We start from the raw sequence: 20,455 nt of genomic DNA, 5'->3' as shown, positions 1-20,455 counted from the left end.
ACATGGCAAGTACAGGAATTTTTCTGAATAGTCAGCATGCTGGAATTCTATGAGGAAGCAACAAAAAGATATGATCAAAGTGGAGCATATGATATTATTTATCTTGACTTTCAGAAAGCATTTGATATGGTGCCACATGAGAGGTTGGACATCAAACTAAAAGAAGTGGGAGTTCAGGGTGATGCTTGTAGATGGGTGCAGAATTGGCTCAGACACAGAAAGCAGAGGATTGTGGTGCGAGGAACCTTATTGGCTGATGTTAAGAGTGGTGTTCCACAGGGGTCAGTGCTAGAGCAACTGCTATGTTTAATACAGTATATATAAATGATATAGCTAGGAATATAAGTAACAAACTGGTTAATAATATCAAGATAGGTGGATTGGCAGGTAATTTGGAATCCTTTAAATCGTTACAGAAGGACTTGAACAACATACAGGTTTGGGCAGATGAAATTTAATGTCAGTAAATGTAAGGTATTACACATAAGAAATAAAAATATTAGGCTTGAATACATAATGGGAGGTCTGAAAATTGAGAGTACACCTTATGTGAAAGATTTAGGAGTCCTAGTGAACTTGACACTGTCAACTGCCTAACAGTGTTCAGAAGCCATTAAGAAGGCAAATAGATTGTCAGGTTATATAGCATGATGTGTGGAGTACAAGTACAAGGAGGTTCTGCTCAAGCTTTATAACACATTGGTGAGGCCTCATCTGCAGTACTGTGTGCAGCTTTGGTCTCCAGGCTACAAAAAGGACATAACAGCACTAGAAAAGGTCCAGAGAAGAGCAACTAGGCTGATTCCAGGGCTACAGGGAATGAATTATGAGGAAACATTAAAAGAGCTGAGCTTATACAGATTAAACAAAAGAAGATTAAGAGGTGGCATGACTGAAGTGTTTAAAATTACGAAGGAAATTAGTACAGTGGATCGAGACTGTAATTTTAAAATGAGTTCATCAAGAACATGGGGACACAGTTGGAAACTTGTTAAAGGTAAATTTCGCACAAACATTAGGACATGTTTCTTTACACAGAGAACCATAGACACTTGGAATAAGCTACCAAGTATTCTGGTAGGCAGTAAACTAGGGACTTTCAAAACTCGACTTGATGTTTTTGTAGAAGAATTAAGTGGATGGATAGGACTGGCGAGCTATTTTGGGCTGAATGGCCTGTTCTCATGTAGATTGTTCTAATGTTCTAATGTGCAGGTTTCACAGATGCTATTTTCTAGGTTCTCATCTGATCAGATTGATCAATCACAGACAAATGACATTCAGATACGCCTGGGTGTTGCATCATTAGTCACACTTTAGTCAGTGAACAAAGTTGTCAACTATGATGGACAAAGCATTGCACTAGTTACCAAACAAAAGGTTGGACTTACGTGCACCTGGAAAAAACAATGGCAAATGTCCACCTCTTCCATTATAAACCACTGTAAGCACTAGTAAAATTTGATCTCTGCCTGACTATAACTTCTGTGGCACAGCTGTTATGGTTTTGCCAGAGCTTTATTTCTTGTCTTAGTTTTCTTTATTTTTGAGGATTTATTTGATCATTTTTTTAATTTATTTTTTTAATGAAATTTCCCTGCCTAAAAGCTTTGAAACTAGTACTTTGTCTTTGCTGTCTATTGCTGTCTGCAGTTCACCTTTACCATTAAGCTGTAAAATGTCTAGTGATTCTATGCTACGATTATACAGTTAGATAACAATCAAAAATTATGCACAGACTTAGATTTAACATTAAACAGCATTGAGTGTGTTTACATGCATACACAAAACCAGGATAAGGTGAGTAACCCAGTTAGGACAGAAATCTGGTTTCTTATAAACCTCTGGTTACATATGCAAGTACACTTCTGGATTTCTATTGCAGCAAACTGCTTCTGCTTCATTAAACTGTACAAAAAAAGGAGTTAAACATCACCATTCTCCACTTTGAATCTGAAAACAAGCATGAAGCCTGTGACAAATTTCTTGTGTTTCATAAATACATTTAGTCCTTCATGTGCTCTAAAATGAACATCCATAACCTTTTTACATCCTCGACATGAGACACCAATGATTCATGGTTTGAACACTGGCCGCTGCATCACCCGACCACACTGTTTCAGAATATCTATAGCAAATAGCTGGATGAAAACTAAAGTGACATGTTATTTATAGGTTTATGGTACTGGATTGCATGCAGCACACTCCTTCTTGCTTGGCTGCCCAACTGAGCTCTGCAAAAGACAGGCATACCGGTATGTGTCCTTCTTGCCTTACAGCAAGTGCTGATAGGATTTACACCTCAATAAAAAAGGTATTACGTTAGGTTATTTGTTACTTTAAAAAATAATTGTTACTACCAGCACTGCTCCTGAGATTGTGCTGCTGTGTTTATCATTGTATGTTCAGATCATCAACATACATTTAGTGATTTCAGAAAAATTGAGACATAGAATTTCAGACAGGAGAAGAAATAATATGATTGCTCAAGCATTTACCTCAGGAAATTTATCTTGTGGACACTTCTACCTATAGCCGATGAAAGCGTGTGTGAAGCGAACACATTCTCGGGCAAACAGAAAATCCTTAACTGTAATCTGTTTAAGGGCTTACATGGGCAAATAACAGGGTTACTCGCTGAGCGATCTACGTCTGTTAACCAGGTTTCTTAACTGGAATAAGGGTTTACATGACATTCTAGAAAGGCTTGTAAACATATTCATTGTTGTGTGTAAAACAGTCCCAAAGAGTTAATTTACAGAGATTATCACTGTCAGTCTGTGGAAAAAATCTAGTAACCTAGGCAGATTGCACCTTGCTTTTACTATATTGTCTACAGTTGCAAAATAATCATTTTATCCTTCCAGATGACAAACAAGAATGTTAACACAAAAGAGTTTGAGTTTATGCAAGCATTTGGATACCAATCTCACCAATCTCTTATATATTAGGTTTTATGAAAAAAAAATACGGTGAATATTTAAATTAAAAACGATATTACAGTAAAAGACACATTGCTATTATATACTGCTTTTTAGTTAGCCAATAAAAGGTGTCATTTTGCTTGGCTTTTCTCTATACTGCTCAAAAAAATTAAAGGAACACTTTTTAATCAGAGTATAGCATCAAGCCAATGAAACTTCTGGGATATTGATCTGGTCAGTTAAGTAGCAGAGGAGGTTGTTAATGAGTTTCAGATGCTTTGGTGTTAATGAAATTAACAACAGGTGCACTAGAGGGGCAACAATGAGACAACCCTCAAAACAGGAATGGTTTCTCAGGTGGAGGCCACTGACATTTTTCCCTCCTCATCTTTTCTGACTGTTTTTTCACTAGTTTTGCATTTGGCTACAGTCAGTGTCACTACTGGTAGCATGAGGCGATACCTGGACCCTACAGAGATTGCACAGGTAATCCAACTTCTCAAGAATGGCACATCAATACGTGCCATTGCCAGAAGGTTTGCTGTGTCTCCCAGCACAGTCTCAAAGGCATGTAGGAGATTCCAGGAGATAGGAAGTTACTCTAGGAGAGCCGGACAGGGCTGTTGAAGGTCCTTAACCCATCAGCAGGACCGGTATCTGCTCCTTTGGGAACAGGATGAGCACTGCCATAGCCTACAAAATGACCTCCAGTATGCCACTGGTGTGAATGTCTCTGACCAAACAGTCAGAAACAGACTTCATGAGGGTGGCCTGAGGGCCTGACATCGTCTAGTGGGCCCTGTGCTCACTGCCCGGCTCCGTGGAGTTCGATTGGCATTTGCCATAGAATACCAGAATTGGCAGGTCCACCACTGGCGTCCTGTGCTTTTCACAGATGAGAGCAAGTTCACCCTGAGCACATGTGACAGACGTTAAAGGGTCTGGAGAAGCCATGGAGAACGTTATGCTGCCTGTAACATCATTCAGCACAACCGGTTTGGTGGTTGGTCAGTGATGATCTGGGGAGGCATATCCATGGAGGAACACACAGACCTCTACAGGCTAGACAACAGCACCTTGACTGCCATTAGGTATCCCGGACCCATCCTTGGACCCATTGTCAGACCATATGCTGGTGCAGTGGGTCCTGGGCTAATCCTGGTGCACGACAATGCCCAGCCTCATGTGGCGAGAGTATGCAGGCAGTTCCTGGAGGATTAAGGAATTGATACCATTGACTGGCCCCCACACTCACCTGACCTAAATCCAATAGAACACCTCTGGGACATGTATTGGTCCAACCAACGCCTCCTGGTTGCACCTCAGACTGTCCAGGAGCTCAGTGATGCCCTGGTCCAGATCTGGGAGGAGATCCTCCAGGACACCATCCGTCGTCTCATTAGGAGCATGCCCCGACGTTGTCAGGCTTGCATACAAGCACGTGGGGGCCATACAAACCACTGAGTATGATTTTTTCATTTTTTTCACTTTGATTTTCAGGGTGCCTTTGAATTCAGCCCTCTGTAAGTTGATAATTTTCATTTCCATCAAACGATGTGGCATCCTTTCATTCCTAACACATTACCCAGTCCATATCAATATACTGTAGATATCCAGCATGAATTTTTTCCCATTGAGATCTGATGTGTTTTCAAAGTGTTCCTTTAATTTTTTTTGAACAGTTTATATATGTTTTGGATATACAGACCAAAAGAAAAGGTAACGTGACAAAATGATGAGGTAAACTTCAACTTGGGCCAAAACATTGGTGTGGTAGTGATACGTTTTTCCCAATAGTGATGTCAGTTAAAGGAGTGTTGCTTGATTTCTCTGAAGTCACAACAAAGCATTTTTGTAGTTAGTGTGGCAAAGGGGGGTGCGACTTGAGCTCTTCCGTTGCTGCCCAGTCTGTGGTAAGAGTTGCCTTCAATGCAGTTTTGTTTCCTGAACAGAAGGAGGCAGGCCAAAATGTGATATTTATTTAAGAAAATGTTTTCACTTTTTTGTTTTTGCTCTGCTCTTCTTTTACAGAAAATGGCTGAAGGAAAGGTCGCTTCTTCCCTTGAGGACAGAAAAGAAAATGCAGCTCCAAAGCATATTGACCCTTCTAAGTTACAAACGCTGCTTTCCTCACTTAATATCGACATGCATCAATATGCAAAAAGAATGGAAAAGGACTTTGAAATGATCTGTGCACAGTTACCCCAGGGCTGTAACTATGCAATGCGGAGTGAAATCAAGAGGCTGATGACGTTTGACAATCTGGAATCATATTCTTCTTACTCCCCTGAGGAGATGGCTAAAAATGGCTTCTTTAGTACAGGAATCAAGTCCAGCATTCAGTGCTTTTACTGCGGAGTGGTACTTTGCACAATGAGTATAGAAAAGGACCCATATGTCTCACATCTGGAATTCCAGCCAAACTGTGACTTTATTAGAGGATTAGAAGTTGGCAATATACCAAAATACGAAATCAAATTGCAAAAAAATAAAAATATCGATTTGAATAAAGCTAGCCTGTACTGTTTGGAAGAGAGAAGGGTTGAGTCATATAAAGACTGGCCAGGTTTTTCTAAAGTTGCTGTGAATGAATTGGCACATGCTGGGTTTTATTTCACAGGTAAGGGACAAAAATTTGAGTTGTGTAATTGATTCATGTGACAAATAAATTAAAATAGTGGAATGTAGAGAGTGGGACAGCCACAAATACACAACAGCTTCAAGAACAACGTCAAGCACAAGTTAACAGTGTTTGAAAAAAGCAAGGTTCAGTTTCTACTGTAAAGAGGAGACTTTGACTGCAGGTTTGACAGTGCAAGTGGAAGTAAGAAAGCCATTCCTTAAAGGACAAAATAGAGCCTTGAAATACTGGCTGTGGACTAATGTAAACTGGACAAAGTCTCCTCTTAATGGTAGAAATGGAAACTTGCTTTCTTTGGCCACTGTTAAGCTGTGTTTAAAGCTGTTGTGCTGTTAGGCACCTATCATGCAAGCTGGTGACCCACAGAAACTTGTCTTCTGATTGGGTTGTGACTTTGAGTCTGCCAGATCTCTTTCTATCAGAGTTTCTTCAAGTTTCCAATTGCCTTTGGATTGTGTAGAACACCATACTATCTGACACTTTGATATATATATATATATATATATATATATATATATATTATATATATATATATATATATATATATATATATATATATATTCTCTAAATGAAAGGCCTACATTTCTAAAGGTAATATTGTTCTTTCTCATTTCATTTGTTAATTTCTTTTTTCTTGCAATTACCACTGGAATTTTGTCCAATTAGTACTTCAGAGGGTGTAGTAACAGTCTGTTCCAACGCTTCTTTAAGTCAGACAGAGGGTTTTTAAGTAATAAACAGAAGCTGGGACACCTATGCAAATCGTTTGCTTTGACTTGCAAGGCTTAATTTACTTTAAATGCTGAAGAACATCTGTAGATTGTAACCTTTTAGTTGTTCTCTGAAGAAGGTCTATTTGTAATATTTTGATATTTCCTTTTTTTCAGTTTTTGCTAACCTAAACTTTAAATTTAAACATCTGGAAGTTTACTGATTACCTTTTCACCATTTTATGTTATTCACTGCATTTCAACTGATTAAATCTGAAGAAAACTGGAAAAATTGAGGTGTTCTAAAAGTTTTAACCGATAGTATACATACTAAAACCAATTTGGGGTTGCTGAATGTGCTGGAACCTATTCCCACAGCACTGTGTGAGAGGAGTGAAAGAAAATACAAAGAAGACACAAGAAGAGTTGGGGTAACACAGGATGAACTCCTTTTAATGGCAGTTGTTTCCCAGCCCTTTCTTAACAATGCCTTATCAAAATGTTTATTGGACACATTTAACATAATTTCTTCTAAATGAAAATTTTCTTCATTTAATACTTTATGATATTTTTTTGTAATAGGACTGCGTGATGAAGTTCAGTGTTATTCCTGTGGTGGGAGTTTAGCACATTGGGAAGAAGGGGATGATCCTTGGAAAGAACATGCAAAATGGTTCCCAGAGTGAGTAAAAATCCTCTTATCTTTTTTCAAGAACTTTTTCTATAACTATATGTAAAGTAATTTTTTATAGTAGCTGTGAAGAGTTTGCTTGTTCCCTCAGTGTCTACATGATTATTTTTTTTTGTAATTAAGCTTTCTTCTGTATCTAAAGAATGTGCGTATTAGGTTAAATGGTTACTTTAAATAGGCCCAGTGTGAGTGAATGTGTTTTATTCCTTACTAACTTATAAGCTGTATAGCTTCTATCATATAAGGTTCATTGAGATGACATTTACCTTGAAAGGCACTTAATGAAACATAAATATTTTGTTTTTGCATTTTTTGTCTATTCAACTTAAATAAATGTATGATTTTATTTTGAGGTGTCAGTTTGATCAATCTAGACTTTCTGTTGCTTTTTTGTAGATGTAATTATTTACAAACAATGAAGTCCACAGAGGAAATTGAAAATTTTTCCAGAAATTATGATGGGTTTTATGGTGTCTCGGTAAGATATTCCAGATAGTCATTTGATTCAATCCTAGTAATATGGGATTATGCTTATAAGGTTATTTTTTTTTCCAAGAAGTTGTTTCCTTTTGTATGAAGTTATGGTACACTTTACATGTTGTGTATGATTTTATTTAAATCGAAATTGTATACCTAAGGTTTAACATAAAAGTATCAGCTGCATAGCAAAACTAAATCACTGTGATCAGATCCAATTCTCTGAGCTGTTTCAGGTGTAAAGAAATGTTTTACAGTGGCAGAGATGCAAACAAGTACAGGCGGTTTCCAAAGAATCAGATAGGTCTCCCTGTGTATTTACTGGTTGATTGATATCAGTCAGTAATACTTAGCAATCACCAAAAAAATGTAGTTCTTCATGTGCTGTGAAATAAATTATACTAGCCAACCCGCGGCGTAACATACGCCGCATAATTATGTATTGATGGGTGAACACTTGCTGAATGACACAGTTGTCCAAATGGAGTGGGTTTGTGGATACCACCGTGAGTGAATGAAAAGATGGACCTCTGGAGAGAGCAACATACAGTTGTCCGTGACTGAAAGCGGGATCATCTGTGACGATGGAGACCACGCTGGTGAAAGTTACTTCGTCGGTAGGGATAAGTTTCAGCACTTGTTCATTAAGGTGTAGCGAGTCTTCGTTGTTGACGCTTAATATAGCTTGCGTACTGAGTTGTTCCGGAGTCACAGTTGAGAAACACTTTTTTAATGTCTTTTAAGCACAGGGAAAAAAATTAACATGTGAAACATCCGTAATGTAATAAGCCACCAAGAAAAGTAACATTGCAACAATGCATGCTACGATCCGATCGCTGTAAACAGAAGTGAAAAAAAAATCGAGGCCGGCGCATTCTTTAACTGCCTTGTAGCGCAATGGTAGTGCTGCTGTTTTGCAGTAAGGAGACTGTGGAAGATTTTGGGTTCGCTTCCCGGTTTCTCCCTGTGTGGATAGCGCTTTGAATACTGAAAACACCGGTATATCAATGTAATGAAGTATTATTATTCTTATGCGTCCAGCGCTCTCTCTCTCGCGCACCTGTATGCGTGTGTGTGTCGCTCGCTCTCTCTCGCTCGCTGCACGTGTTCCTGCAGGCATACCAGTAAGTGAATGAAAAGATGGAACTCTGGAGAGAGCAACATACAACTGTCCGTGACTGAAAACTGGTTTTGGCAGATACATTCACATCTTTTTGAAAGTTTGGCCCTGTGCCTTATTAATTGTCATTGCAAAGGCAAATCTAACAGGAAATTGTCTTTTCTCAGATGCACGCGCAGGCTCTCTCTCAGCAGCACAGGAGCCTTCCCAGCCCCACCCCCTCCCTCCTCTCTCTCTCTCTCTCTCTCTCTCTCTGAGCAGCACGCGAGCCCCCTCCCCCTCTGTCTCTCAGAAGCACGGGAGCTCTCTCTCTCTCTGTAACATTGCAGCAGTTGTATACAGTAATCCCTCGCTATATCGCGCTTCGCCTTTCGCGGCTTCACTCTATCGCGGATTTTATATGTAAGCATATTTAAATATATATCGCGGATTTTTTGCTGGTTCGCGGATTTCTGCGGACAATGGGTCTTTTAATTTCTGGTACATGCTTCCTCAGTTGGTTTGCCCAGTTGATTTCATACAAGGGACGCTATTGGCAGATGGCTGAGAAGCTACCCAACTTACTTTTCTCTCTCTCTCTCTCTTGCGCTGACATTCTCTGATCCTGACGTAGGGGGATTGAGCAGGGGGGCTATTCGCACACCTAGACGATACGGACGCCCGTCTAAAAATGCTGAAAGTTTATCTTCATGTTGCTCCCTTCTGTGCAGCTACTTCGTGAAGCGACATGCTGCACGGTGCTTCGCATACTTAAAAGCTCGAAGGGCACGTATTGATTTTTGATTGTTTGTTTTTCTCTGTCTCTCTCTCTCTCTCTCTCTCTCTCTCTTTCTCTGCTCCTGACGGAGGGGGTGTGAGCTGCCGCCTTCAACAGCTTTGTGCTGCGGTGCTTCGCATACTTAAAAGCCAAACAGCCGTATTGATTTCTTTGCTTTTCTCTGTCTCTCTCTGACATTCTGTGCTCCTGATGCGCACTCCTTTGAAGAGGAAGATATGTTTGCATTCTTTTAATTGTGAGACAGAACTGTCATCTCTGTCTTGTCATGGAGCACAGTTTAAACTTTTGAAAAAGAGATAAATGTTTGTTTGCAGTGTTTGAATAAAGCTCCTGTCTCTCTACAACCTCCTGTGTTTCTGTGCAAATCTGTGACCCAAGCATGACAATATAAAAATAACCATATAAACATATGGTTTCTACTTCGCGGATTTTCACCTTTCGTGGGGGGTTCTGGAACGCAACCCCCGCGATGGAGGAGGGATTACTGTAAACACTTTTTTTTAAAATGAGTTTTAAGCACGGGAAAAAAACTCAGGCTCCCTGCTCAGCTGCATGCCCAGGCTCTCTCTCTCTCTGAGCAGCACGCGAGCCTCCCCAGCCCCCCCCCCCCCCCCCCTCTCTCAGCAGCACGGGAGCCCCCTCCCCCTCTGTCTCTCAGAAGCACGGGAGCCCTCTCTCTCTCTGTAACATTGCAGCAGTTGTATAAACACTTTTTTTTAAATGAGTTTTAAGCACAGGGGGAAAAAAAGGAACATTTGAAGAAATCCGAACTTTATTTAAAAGCCAACCAAGATAGTAACATTGCAGGAGTTCACCATTTTTAATCAGGCGACTGACAGTAGTGGAGTCAGGCACAGAGAAGGTCAGCTGCTGAGAAAGCGTCTCGACTGTTGCAGGGCGGTGAAGCAGGTGAGACGCTAATGAAAAAGAGGCACAGGGCTTATTGGTTTTTAAAGACTGCTTCCTTCATTGTGTTTTAACCTCAGTTTTAAAGGATTGCGCGGCTCTCTCTGTCGCGCTGCCTGTGTGTGCGCGGCTCTCTCTCTCGGGCTGCCTGTGTGTGCCTCTGTCTCTCTCTCGCGCTGCCTGTGTGTGCCTCTGTCTCTCTGTGAACCAAGGTTCCACTGAGGTTGACTAATGAAAAGTCAACGTGGCTCAGAGCTGCATGTGGACTGTGGCACAGACAAACAGAAATGACGGCATGTTTTCCGAGGCGTCGCGTCCAAGTTGGTGGGCGTGGCTCCTTCCTGCGTGCGCCATGGGTGTCTTACTTGTCAGTGGCTTAGTGAATCCACGCCCCTTCCAGCGTGCTTTCCATGGGTGGCTACTTGTCTTCCGGCTTAGTGAATTATATATATAGATTCTATCTCTTTTTATCCAGGAATACAGCATGCTCTGTATGGAAGTGTAAAGACTGTGAGTGACAGTGTTACTTATTTCATTAATTATCTAACTGTCTACAGAACAGGGGCATAAATTTACATCTGGGTATCAACATTCAATAACATCAATAACGGCACCTAGAAATAATTTTTTGATGTAAAAAGTATATGCTGGAGGAAAGTGAGTGAGAGTTTGCCATGGAGGAAGATGAGTAGTAAGGTAAAGCACATACATGGTCTCCTTTTAAAATAGCTGAATCTCACAAAAATTTTTCTTCCCTAAAATAACACTGATGTGGTGTTTTGCAATGTGTGTGTTCTTGAGACATCGATCAATACTCAATAACACTCTTGGTTTGAAAAATTAGTGTGTTTGGTAAGTTTATGGCTTTTGTTTTCATGTCTGGACCCAGTTAACTTTCACTTCCATTTTAAAGTGCAAGATCAGGATAGATATTTTTTAAAATCTATAAAAATACTTCCCTTTAAAACATGTGGCAATTTAATACATACCATCATTGTTAAGAAATAAATTTCACATGAAACAATCCAAACTTATCCTTTATGCAACTAGCCAATATGATAAAAAAGACAGCTTGAGAGGCTTCCCTGGCTTGTTTAACTTCTGCTCTGGGAAAATTTCCATTTGATACCTTGTAATATAGTATTTCTATCTGATTTACTGTGTTTGTTTGCAAATGCAAATGTAGTGCACATCACATTTTTGCTTTATAGTTTAACATGATCATTGCCACTATGCTGGTAATTTTTTAAAATCTAAACAGACATTTTTCAAATTTTTTATTTCTTACTAGCTATGCTTACCTGTCAAATACAAGTAAATGAATCAATTTAAAAATACAGTATATGATATTTGATAACTCTCATCCTTGTGTCTTGACTGTGTTACTGTAAGACCAAGATAATGGTTGGAGGGGCAGGGCAGAAAATGTGGAAAAAAAGATGGGCTCCTGGCCATGCATTTTGTGTAGTACAATTGTGGGAAGAAACTCAATTCAAATCACAGGTTGCAGGAGAGGGTACATAAAAGATGTAGTGGTATAAAAGTGGCACATTTGCAGATAGTATGTGAAAGCAGTGCAGAATTATGTAGTAAGTGTAAATTTAGATATCAGTAGTGGAGATGTTTAAGCGCAGAATGATCATTTGGATGTGTAGAGTATCATGTTGGTGAGAGGAAGATGAATGCCGAATTAGGGGAAAGGTAAAAAGTTTTTGCTATGTTAAAGACTGGATCCATGCATATTTTCTTTTTTATTGTTGTCACTTTTTAAAAGTATTATTCATAGTTTTATGTCATTTCTGTTAGGTTTGCTTATTTAGTATTTATGTATTGTCTCTTCAAATGTTCTTTTTGGGTGAAGCCCCAGGAAGTTGGGCCACCCTGCTAACATTGCTGGAGGGTCCTTCCTCTGGCTTTATTTTTAAATTAGAATGAGGGTTTCAGTAGTGAATCACTGAGTTTGTAGGGGTGTTATTGTAAGTATTCTGTTCATTTGATTCTGGTTTATTGGATTTATTTTCCTGGATTTGCTATTGAATATTGTATTAGGACTGGGTTGTTTTGGATTGTCTTTTACGCAAATCCTTTTTGCCCTTTTGTGCCTTTTTTCAAATATTTAAATTTTTGTTAATTCTAATTTAATTAAGATTCCTTGTTTAGATTATCTTTTATGTGCCAGAGATGTATCATTTTTTCTCCCATGTAAGACATTTTTGATATATTTTGGGACATTGATAATACTGTTCACAACAGTATTATGCTGACAAGAAACAGACTATGGTTGTTTGGCAGAGAATGATTGGATAAAGAGGAGCCCCAAATGAAGGTGAAGGGGATGAGGCCAAGAGGGCAGACAAATAAATTCTGGTTGAAGGCAGTGGTAGATGATGTAAAAAGAATGTATCTTACCCCAATATCAGTATCTTAACCCAGTATCTTAACCCAATGATTATGATGATAATGAAGCTAATGATGAGTAATACAGTAAAGTGTGGATCATTTGTGTCAATTCCATTATTGAATGTATATACTTTTACTAGCATCATTCACAAATGTTATGAATCCTGGGACATTAGCAATTTCTCCTTATTTTTGTATTTTTTTTTTTTAGGAAAAACATTACTGCTCAGATATTTGGACAGATGTACAACCAAACATCACAACTGCCAAACCAGGTTAACATAACATGTGAATTTTAAATAAACATAGACAATTAAATTATCTTTTTTATTTGCATGATTCTGGTGAGGCTCATTGTTTATCAAAGAGTATTACAGATTAAAAAAAATAATGTCACAACCTGAATATTTTTAAGCACTTAAGAATAAGTAATTAATATGTCATAAGTAATCACTTTTATGAGGAAGTTCAATTGCCTCTGTGAATTGTTTATAAACGTTTTGATTTAATGATTTTTATGTTGTTTTGATTTTATGGTGTCTTATGTTCCAAGTTGACTAATTTATTAGGGAAACAGTCTGTTAGCGGAAGTCAACATGCTCATTTTTATAGTGAGACTTCCTAGAGATTCTCCTAGCTAGGCTGGATATTAGTTTGTGTGTTCAGACAGTTTTAGCGAGTAGGACAAAATTGATTTACAGAAACAGGCAGAGAGGTATGATAATCTGGACCTTTGAAGAAAACATCATTGAAGATTTAAATTGTGTTTTGCATTTTAGATTAGAGTTACATAGAATAAGTAAATCTGATGAATGAACTTGATATAAAACTAAGTTCCATAGTTAATACCGTTAATAGTTTAGCATTGCATGCACCTATTCATTTTTCTTTTTTTGGTGAATAATCTTTGTAGGAAACATTTCAAAATTTCCTTCAAGCATCTTCCAAAACGAAGACTGCCGGAAAGAGTCATTTAATGTTCTACCAAATGTTGAAAAGAGTGTTATCAAAATGCTTGCTGAAGCAGGGTTTTTCTATACAGGTAAATAAAATTACAACTTGCCTGAAGAAGTGGTCTCAGTTGCCTTGCATATTGTAATTAGTTCAGTTAGCCAATAAAAGGTGTCATCTTACTTGATTTCTGAGGTAAATAAAAATTAACTTAAGACCTACCTGCCTACCAGTCGGCCAGCAATAGAGTTGTATGTCTTTGTCCTCCAATATTGTTAAACTTCTCACTCTGTTGTGGAGATTGAACCAGATTGAACCTTGCACACAAGCTTAATTTCAGTGACTTGTAATAAAGACAGAATTCTTTCTGACACTCCTAATTGCTTGTAATTCTAGGATGTGTTTGAGGATGATCCATAAATGGAGAACTTTGTCTTTGAACTTGACTTCTACTGCACCACCACTGCCTCATACAAAGCTCACAGAACCTAGGCCACTGCACAGATCCGTTTGTCAGTTTTATGTATACTTCAACTGTTACTTGTGAACAAGACCCCAAGATATTTCAACTTATCCACTTGGGGCAGCTGCTCTTTACTCAACCACAAATTGCAAACAGCTCCTTTCCAATAATAATAATAATTCATTACATTTATATAGCGCTTTTCTCAGTACTCAAAGCACTATCCACACAGGGAGGAACTGGGAGCGAACCCACAATCTTCCACAGTCTCCTTACTGCAAAGCAGCAGCACTACCACTGTGCCACCTGTGAGGATATAAGGGAGGTTCATTACCTTAGATTTAGAGGTGCTGACTCTCATAACAACTGTGTAATACTTGTGTGATAGTGAGCCTCAGGAAATTAATGATTAGCATGAACTGGCGTATGTTCATAAATAAGTTTAAATTATTTAGTTAAGACAATATCCACAAATACTTTATACTTAAAATATTCCCTGCATTCTACAGCTGTAGTGCATGTCAGACATCATAGGTGGGTGAGGCCAATGGAATAACATCTCCTGCAAAAAAGCAGAGATATATCCCTTAGGTCCACACACTCTTAATATCCCATCCATGAATATTACAAACACAAGAAGTAAAGTCATATCTTTGGTAGAGTCCTTCACCCACATTAATCAAATTTTGCATAATCGCCCAGCTAAGAACACAGATCTGACTGCACAAATTTTGTGATTTAATGGCAATGCAGTAGTGTGTCAATGTATAAAAGAATACTGTTAGGAAAAAAACATGAATATTGCTTAGTAGAGAGTGAGAGGACTACTGTATAGACTAGGATTGGTAATTTGGTTTTGTTTATTTTTGGCTTTGATTTTTGACTTGCATTTTGAACTGTAATTCAGTCTTTTTTTTCATTTATTTTGGCTGATGTCTTTTAACCATTAAAAGACTATATAGTGCTTATAAAAAGTATTCACCCTCTTAGAATTTTTCACATTTTATTATTATACAGCTTTTAATTACAGTGGATTTAATTTGGCTTTATTGATACTGATCAACAATTAAAGACTCATTATTGTCAAAGTAAAAACAGATCTCTTCACACTGGTCTAAATTAATTTCAAATATAAAACACAAAATAGATGATAATGTATACTCATTCATTTCTATTATTGTTTTGTAGGTCAGGATGATACAGTGCAGTGCATTAAATGTGGTGTTACAATCAATGAATGGAGGAGCTCTGATAGTGAGCCGCAGGAAATTAATGATAAGCATGAACTGGGGTATGTTTATAAATAACTTTATAAATTATTTAGTTAAGATAATATCCATAAATACTTTATACTTAATATATTCCCTGCATTGTAGCTGCCAGTTTTATGGAACTCCAAATCCACAACAAGAGAAAAATAAGGATTCAGTCAAAGAAGCTCTTTTAAGCAAGGTGAGCATGAAACTTTAACCTCATATGGCCCCCGTTGCTTGCCATGCTTTCCTGCACATGTCAGATCTGAGGTCATAGAATCTGAGTCACGCTCCAGGCTCAGAGCCAAGGCCCAAGAGGACTACCCTGAACCACGAGAACCACGAGAAACTGACAGAAATCCTTTGCAAGGAACATCAAGGGAATTAGGACTGGAAATGGAGACCAGTGTTGCTGAACCCCAGGTGGGGAATATTGATGAAGCAGTGGAACCCACAAATGGTCAAGAATACCTAGCAACAGAACACCAGAGTGACAGAGAAGGGGACACTTTAAGAAGATCGACTCGCACTGTCAGACCCAGAGAAGTATTCACATACCACAGACTGGGGCAGCCATCATACCAGCCTTGGAATCCTGGTGTCCATGCAGTTATACAGAATCCTAGGTATCTGTTACCAAGCCCCACCATAATGTATCCAGCATACCCAGAATTTGATTATTATGGTTGAAACACAATAGACACTGAACTAAAGGCCGAGCCTTTGGAGCAAGATGTCAGGAGACATCTCAAAAAAAAATAGGGGAGAGTGTAATGGGCTATAAACCAGTGTTTTAAAGAAAAGGCAGAATTTCTGGAAAATTCTGCTACAGGTTATTGCTGATGGCTAAGTAATTCATGAACAGGCCCAAGTTACAGTCAGCTGCAAACCGACAGTGATAATAAATAAATAACTTTCCAAGCATTTGCCCTCATCACATTTTAAAATGAACATCCTGCAGTCCATTAAACACAGTGACATTTAGTTAAAGTAACACAGTATAAATTGTTCTGTCACTTAACATTAATGATAATTGGCATGTGATGATGTGGCAGCCACTGCTGCCTTCAGCAGGAGGGCATTGACTCCTAGCCCAGTAATTATTTGTGTGGTGTTTGCATGTTTCTCCTATGACTTTGTGGGTTTTTCTTTACATCCCACAGGTTTTCCAAACATATCGCAAAGATTTTAGATTGACTGGAACGTTGTGAATGTGCCCTGTGATAAATCACCTTCCCCACCCATGCTTTCTACTTTGTGCTTGATACCGCTGTGACAGACATTGACTTCTCATAACTGCATTAAGAAGGTTTATCTGGTGGAGAAATGCATAAGCAATCCTTTTGACTCACTAAGCTAATTACTCTTGTATTTTTTTAAACACCTAACTTTCTATTCTACAAATAAGGTTCTAATCAGAAATACAGTAGTCTAGTTTGTCATACTGTTCAACTTTGTGTGTTTAGACTTAAAAATGATCAATTTGTTAAAGTTAGTATTTTGTTTTGTGAATATTAAAATGGTGAAATAGAGTTCAGGCTCATACCCTATGATCATCGGTCATACGGAGGAATAACTAATGGTGAGGGAATGTTCCTGTAGCTCAAGACTTGTTTGCTGTTTTTAACCATGCTTCTTGTGATGTCACAGCCAACATGCATGTGGCTCACACAAGATTGTCTCATCCATGAACTTATCATTGTGGTCTTATACAAGTTTACATTTTTAAATATGTTTTTAATAAAATGTGTAAAAGACCTCAAAATTGACTTTTCATTTTTCTCCTTTATTCACTTAAGACAGAAGATGATTTTCATTTGCAAGAAAACATGCCTCTGCAAGGTAAGGATGATAGTAAAGCTCTGAGGTTTATCATAAGGGCCCTGTTTGTAACAGAAAGGACACAATGTTAAATGTGCAGTTACAAAAAAATAGCAAAGACTGACCCATTGTAACTTCCTTTCAGTTAGATATATTTGACCTCTGTATCCAAAGATCTAGTTTACCATCATGACTCTGTCCAATTAATATCTGTATTTGCAGCTACCTTGTCTGATAGGAGAATACAGAAAATTTGATTTGATTAGTGCTTAAATAAAGTCTATTCAAATTTTAGTGAATGACATTGTTTTGATTCTGTGTACTTTAAAATTCTGTGAGCACCTGTTTCAGCTTATATTATTATTGTTTTTAATTGATACTAAAAGTAAATTGCTTTTTTTTTTTTTTTAATGGTTGCTGCCATGTTGAGTTGACGTTGTTATATTGTGGTATTGTTTGCTACAAAGTGAGTCTCTGGAAATACCATAATTAACACAACTGATGAAACAAATAAAAAGCAGCGCATCGGACACATTGAGGCAAAAACTGTTAGATGCATGTGTGTGTAGCCCTTATATTTCAAATTTCCTGGTGTCTGATTCGTTGTCTCCTTACTATAGTTCTTTCATTTGTATTTTGGTACTGGTGAATGGTGGGACAGGCCTCTAGTTTGAATTCAGCTTTCTATCTCTTAATCTGCCCTTCTTAAGGCAAAGAATAACAAATGTTTCTCTGAAATTGTTGGAGTGCTACTTATACTCTTTATGAAAGACCTGATATGCCCTTCTTGAGATTTCAGTAACATTTATACAATATTTAGGCTATTGCTCATATATATCATTATTATATCATATTTACCTCCCTGTCTCAATCTACTAGATGACAGAGATAATTGTCTTTCATTTAATGGTCCATCTTCAATGTTTAATGAATGATATTAATGCTCATACATGTTCAGGATTGCTGTGATGTGCATATAGAAAAACATATTCATATTCCAGAAAAGCTCAAGTTTAAATGAATGTCAGATTTCAAAACTAATAAATAAAATTAATTTTCTCATGGAAGTGTTTAAAGTTAGGGCTGGGTTAGGGTTTGTCCATAAAGTTACAGTTTTTATTGTATGTAGCACTGGAAGAATAATAATCAAAAATATAGTGCTTAATTCCCTTGTTTTAACATCCCAAACCCCATTACAAATACAGGTCCTTAGTTTAGTTATTTTAATTCATTGTACAATTGGCCTATATCCAGAAAAAGCTCATTCAGTGCATGAGAGGTAGGATTTGAACCAGCAGACATATTGTCTAATGTCCGAACTACTGGGTTACACTTTCATGGTAAACAAATGTAGAGAAAAGCCAAGCAAAATGACACCTTTTATTGGCTAACTAGAAAGATTACAATATGCAAGCTTTCGAGGCAACTCAGGCCCCTTCTTCAGGCAAGGTATGCCTGAAGAAGGGGCCTGAGTTGCCTCGAAAGCTTGCATATTGTAATCTTTCTAGTTAGCCAATAAAAGGTGTCATTTTGCTTGGCTTTTCTCTACATTCATAATGGCTAACACGGTACAACACCCTAGTACTAATGGTAAACAAATGAAATTCACAGTTTTTCATTTTTACATAAAAATGTTTGTTATTTTAAATTTTAAAAAGTCAGCCCAACAAAGCTCACCAATCCTATACAAATAATTTGTCCAAAATAGCATCAACTCAAGTTTTGAATGTCCATTTGTGATGGTCTGGGTCTGCTGCAGCTGTCATGTTTCTCATGAATCAGGGACCATTGATAGTCATGACCAGGATGAGCCAGGTGATAAGGACACGTGACAACAGGAGTTGGTATAAAGTGATGCTTAGTGTGTTTATTCACAAACATAGAGTGCAATGTCTCTTAATAAATAAATAAGTAATCCATGATAAAAATAGGTGTTCTTCAGTGGAGGTTAAAATGTTCCAAAAATTCATGCATACAAATGAGGTTAAAAATCACTGCCAGAATCTATTCCTTAAAAATTCCATGAGCTGCGGTGCTTCCATCTAAAACCAGCTCCTCCTCTGTTTACCCTTGAGGGGTCTCCAAAGCCAGAGGAGATGTTCACCAATAGGCACAGTCATTCATTCATTCTGACTTGGGTTCCTGTCACCACCCATGGACATTCAGTTAAGAACTCCATCAACCCTGTTCCTCACTCCTATCACCATCTCACAGTGTTTAGCCTAGAGCCACTCTGAGCAGTAGGTTACCCCTGCTTTTGGTGTATGCAGCAGGAACAACCTCTTCTCCTCGAACACCGGTCTTGTGCTCCTTTTGGAGCTATTTTCCAGCCTCCTGTCTTCTCTCCACAACAGCACCTGCTCCATCACGATCCTGCCATTTTGTTTTCCTTTCTCTCTTCGTCTTTAACTTCCATCATTCTCATTCTCTATGTTCTAATCTCTCTTCTCACAACTGAGGCTCGCTTTTAATCCTGTATGCTGAAGTGCCTTAATGGCAACCACAGAGCACTAACAAGGTAATTGGCTGAATCACACATGTATGTTTGTGAAAGCAGGCTCGCCAATTCTCTCTTCAACACCCTGGGTCTGCTTCACCACACTACCGTGTACACTGGAGCCTGAGCAGACTGTTTTTTTTTTTTAAACTACCACATCACCACTTACCCCAATTACGGCTTATGACACCCAACAGTCCTACTCTCTACCACGCTACTTAGTCATTTATTCCATATGTCTATGGTGTTCTGTGTGAAGGAAAACTTCCCAATGTTTGTGTGAAATTTATCCTTAACACGTTTCCCACTGTTTCCCTGTGTTCTTGTTGAACCCATTGTAAAGTAACAGTCTAAATCCACTGTTCTAATTCCTTTAATTTCTGTTCTAGAATCAGCCTAGTCACTCTTAGCTGGACTTTCTCTAGTGCTAATATGTCTTTTTTGTATCCTGGAGAACAAAACTGCTCACAGTAATCCAGGTATGGCCTCACCCAGTATGTTATAAAGCTTATGTATATCCTCCCTTGACTTGTGCTCCACTCATTGTGATATATACCCTTATATCCTGTTAGGCTACCTAATGACATCTGAACCTCATCTGGAAGTTGATGGTGATGTGTCCACTATGTCCTTTTCGTAAGACATACTTTCAAATTTCAGACCACCTGCTGTGTATCAAGGGTTAACATTTCTACTTCCTATGTGTAATACCTTACATTTAAAGGCATATTATTTCAGTAGACATCCCACTCTAAGCACAGTGATAAAAATAAATCTAAATTTAATTGTAATACATATCACCATTGTCTTGAGTCAATCTGTT

At 38.2% G+C, this 20,455-nt stretch overlaps 1 protein-coding gene across 1 annotated transcript in view; it reads left to right on the top strand.

Moving 5' to 3' along the window:
* Window positions 1-20,455, top strand: part of LOC114654177 (baculoviral IAP repeat-containing protein 1e-like) — a 115,076-nt gene that overhangs the window by 4,920 nt on the left and 89,701 nt on the right. Inside the window, exons 2-9 of the mRNA XM_051929479.1 lie at window positions 4,956-5,544; window positions 6,858-6,957; window positions 7,363-7,444; window positions 12,859-12,922; window positions 13,561-13,689; window positions 15,250-15,352; window positions 15,438-15,513; window positions 17,114-17,156. Coding sequence (XP_051785439.1) covers window positions 4,959-5,544; window positions 6,858-6,957; window positions 7,363-7,444; window positions 12,859-12,922; window positions 13,561-13,689; window positions 15,250-15,352; window positions 15,438-15,513; window positions 17,114-17,156 — 1,183 coding nt within the window. The 5' untranslated portion in view covers window positions 4,956-4,958. The remainder of the gene's footprint in view (window positions 1-4,955; window positions 5,545-6,857; window positions 6,958-7,362; window positions 7,445-12,858; window positions 12,923-13,560; window positions 13,690-15,249; window positions 15,353-15,437; window positions 15,514-17,113; window positions 17,157-20,455) is intronic.

The sequence above is a fragment of the Erpetoichthys calabaricus genome, chromosome 7 (genome assembly GCF_900747795.2).
Source record: "Erpetoichthys calabaricus chromosome 7, fErpCal1.3, whole genome shotgun sequence".
NCBI lineage: Eukaryota > Metazoa > Chordata > Cladistia > Polypteriformes > Polypteridae > Erpetoichthys > Erpetoichthys calabaricus.
This window is presented reverse-complemented; position numbering and strand designations above follow the sequence as displayed.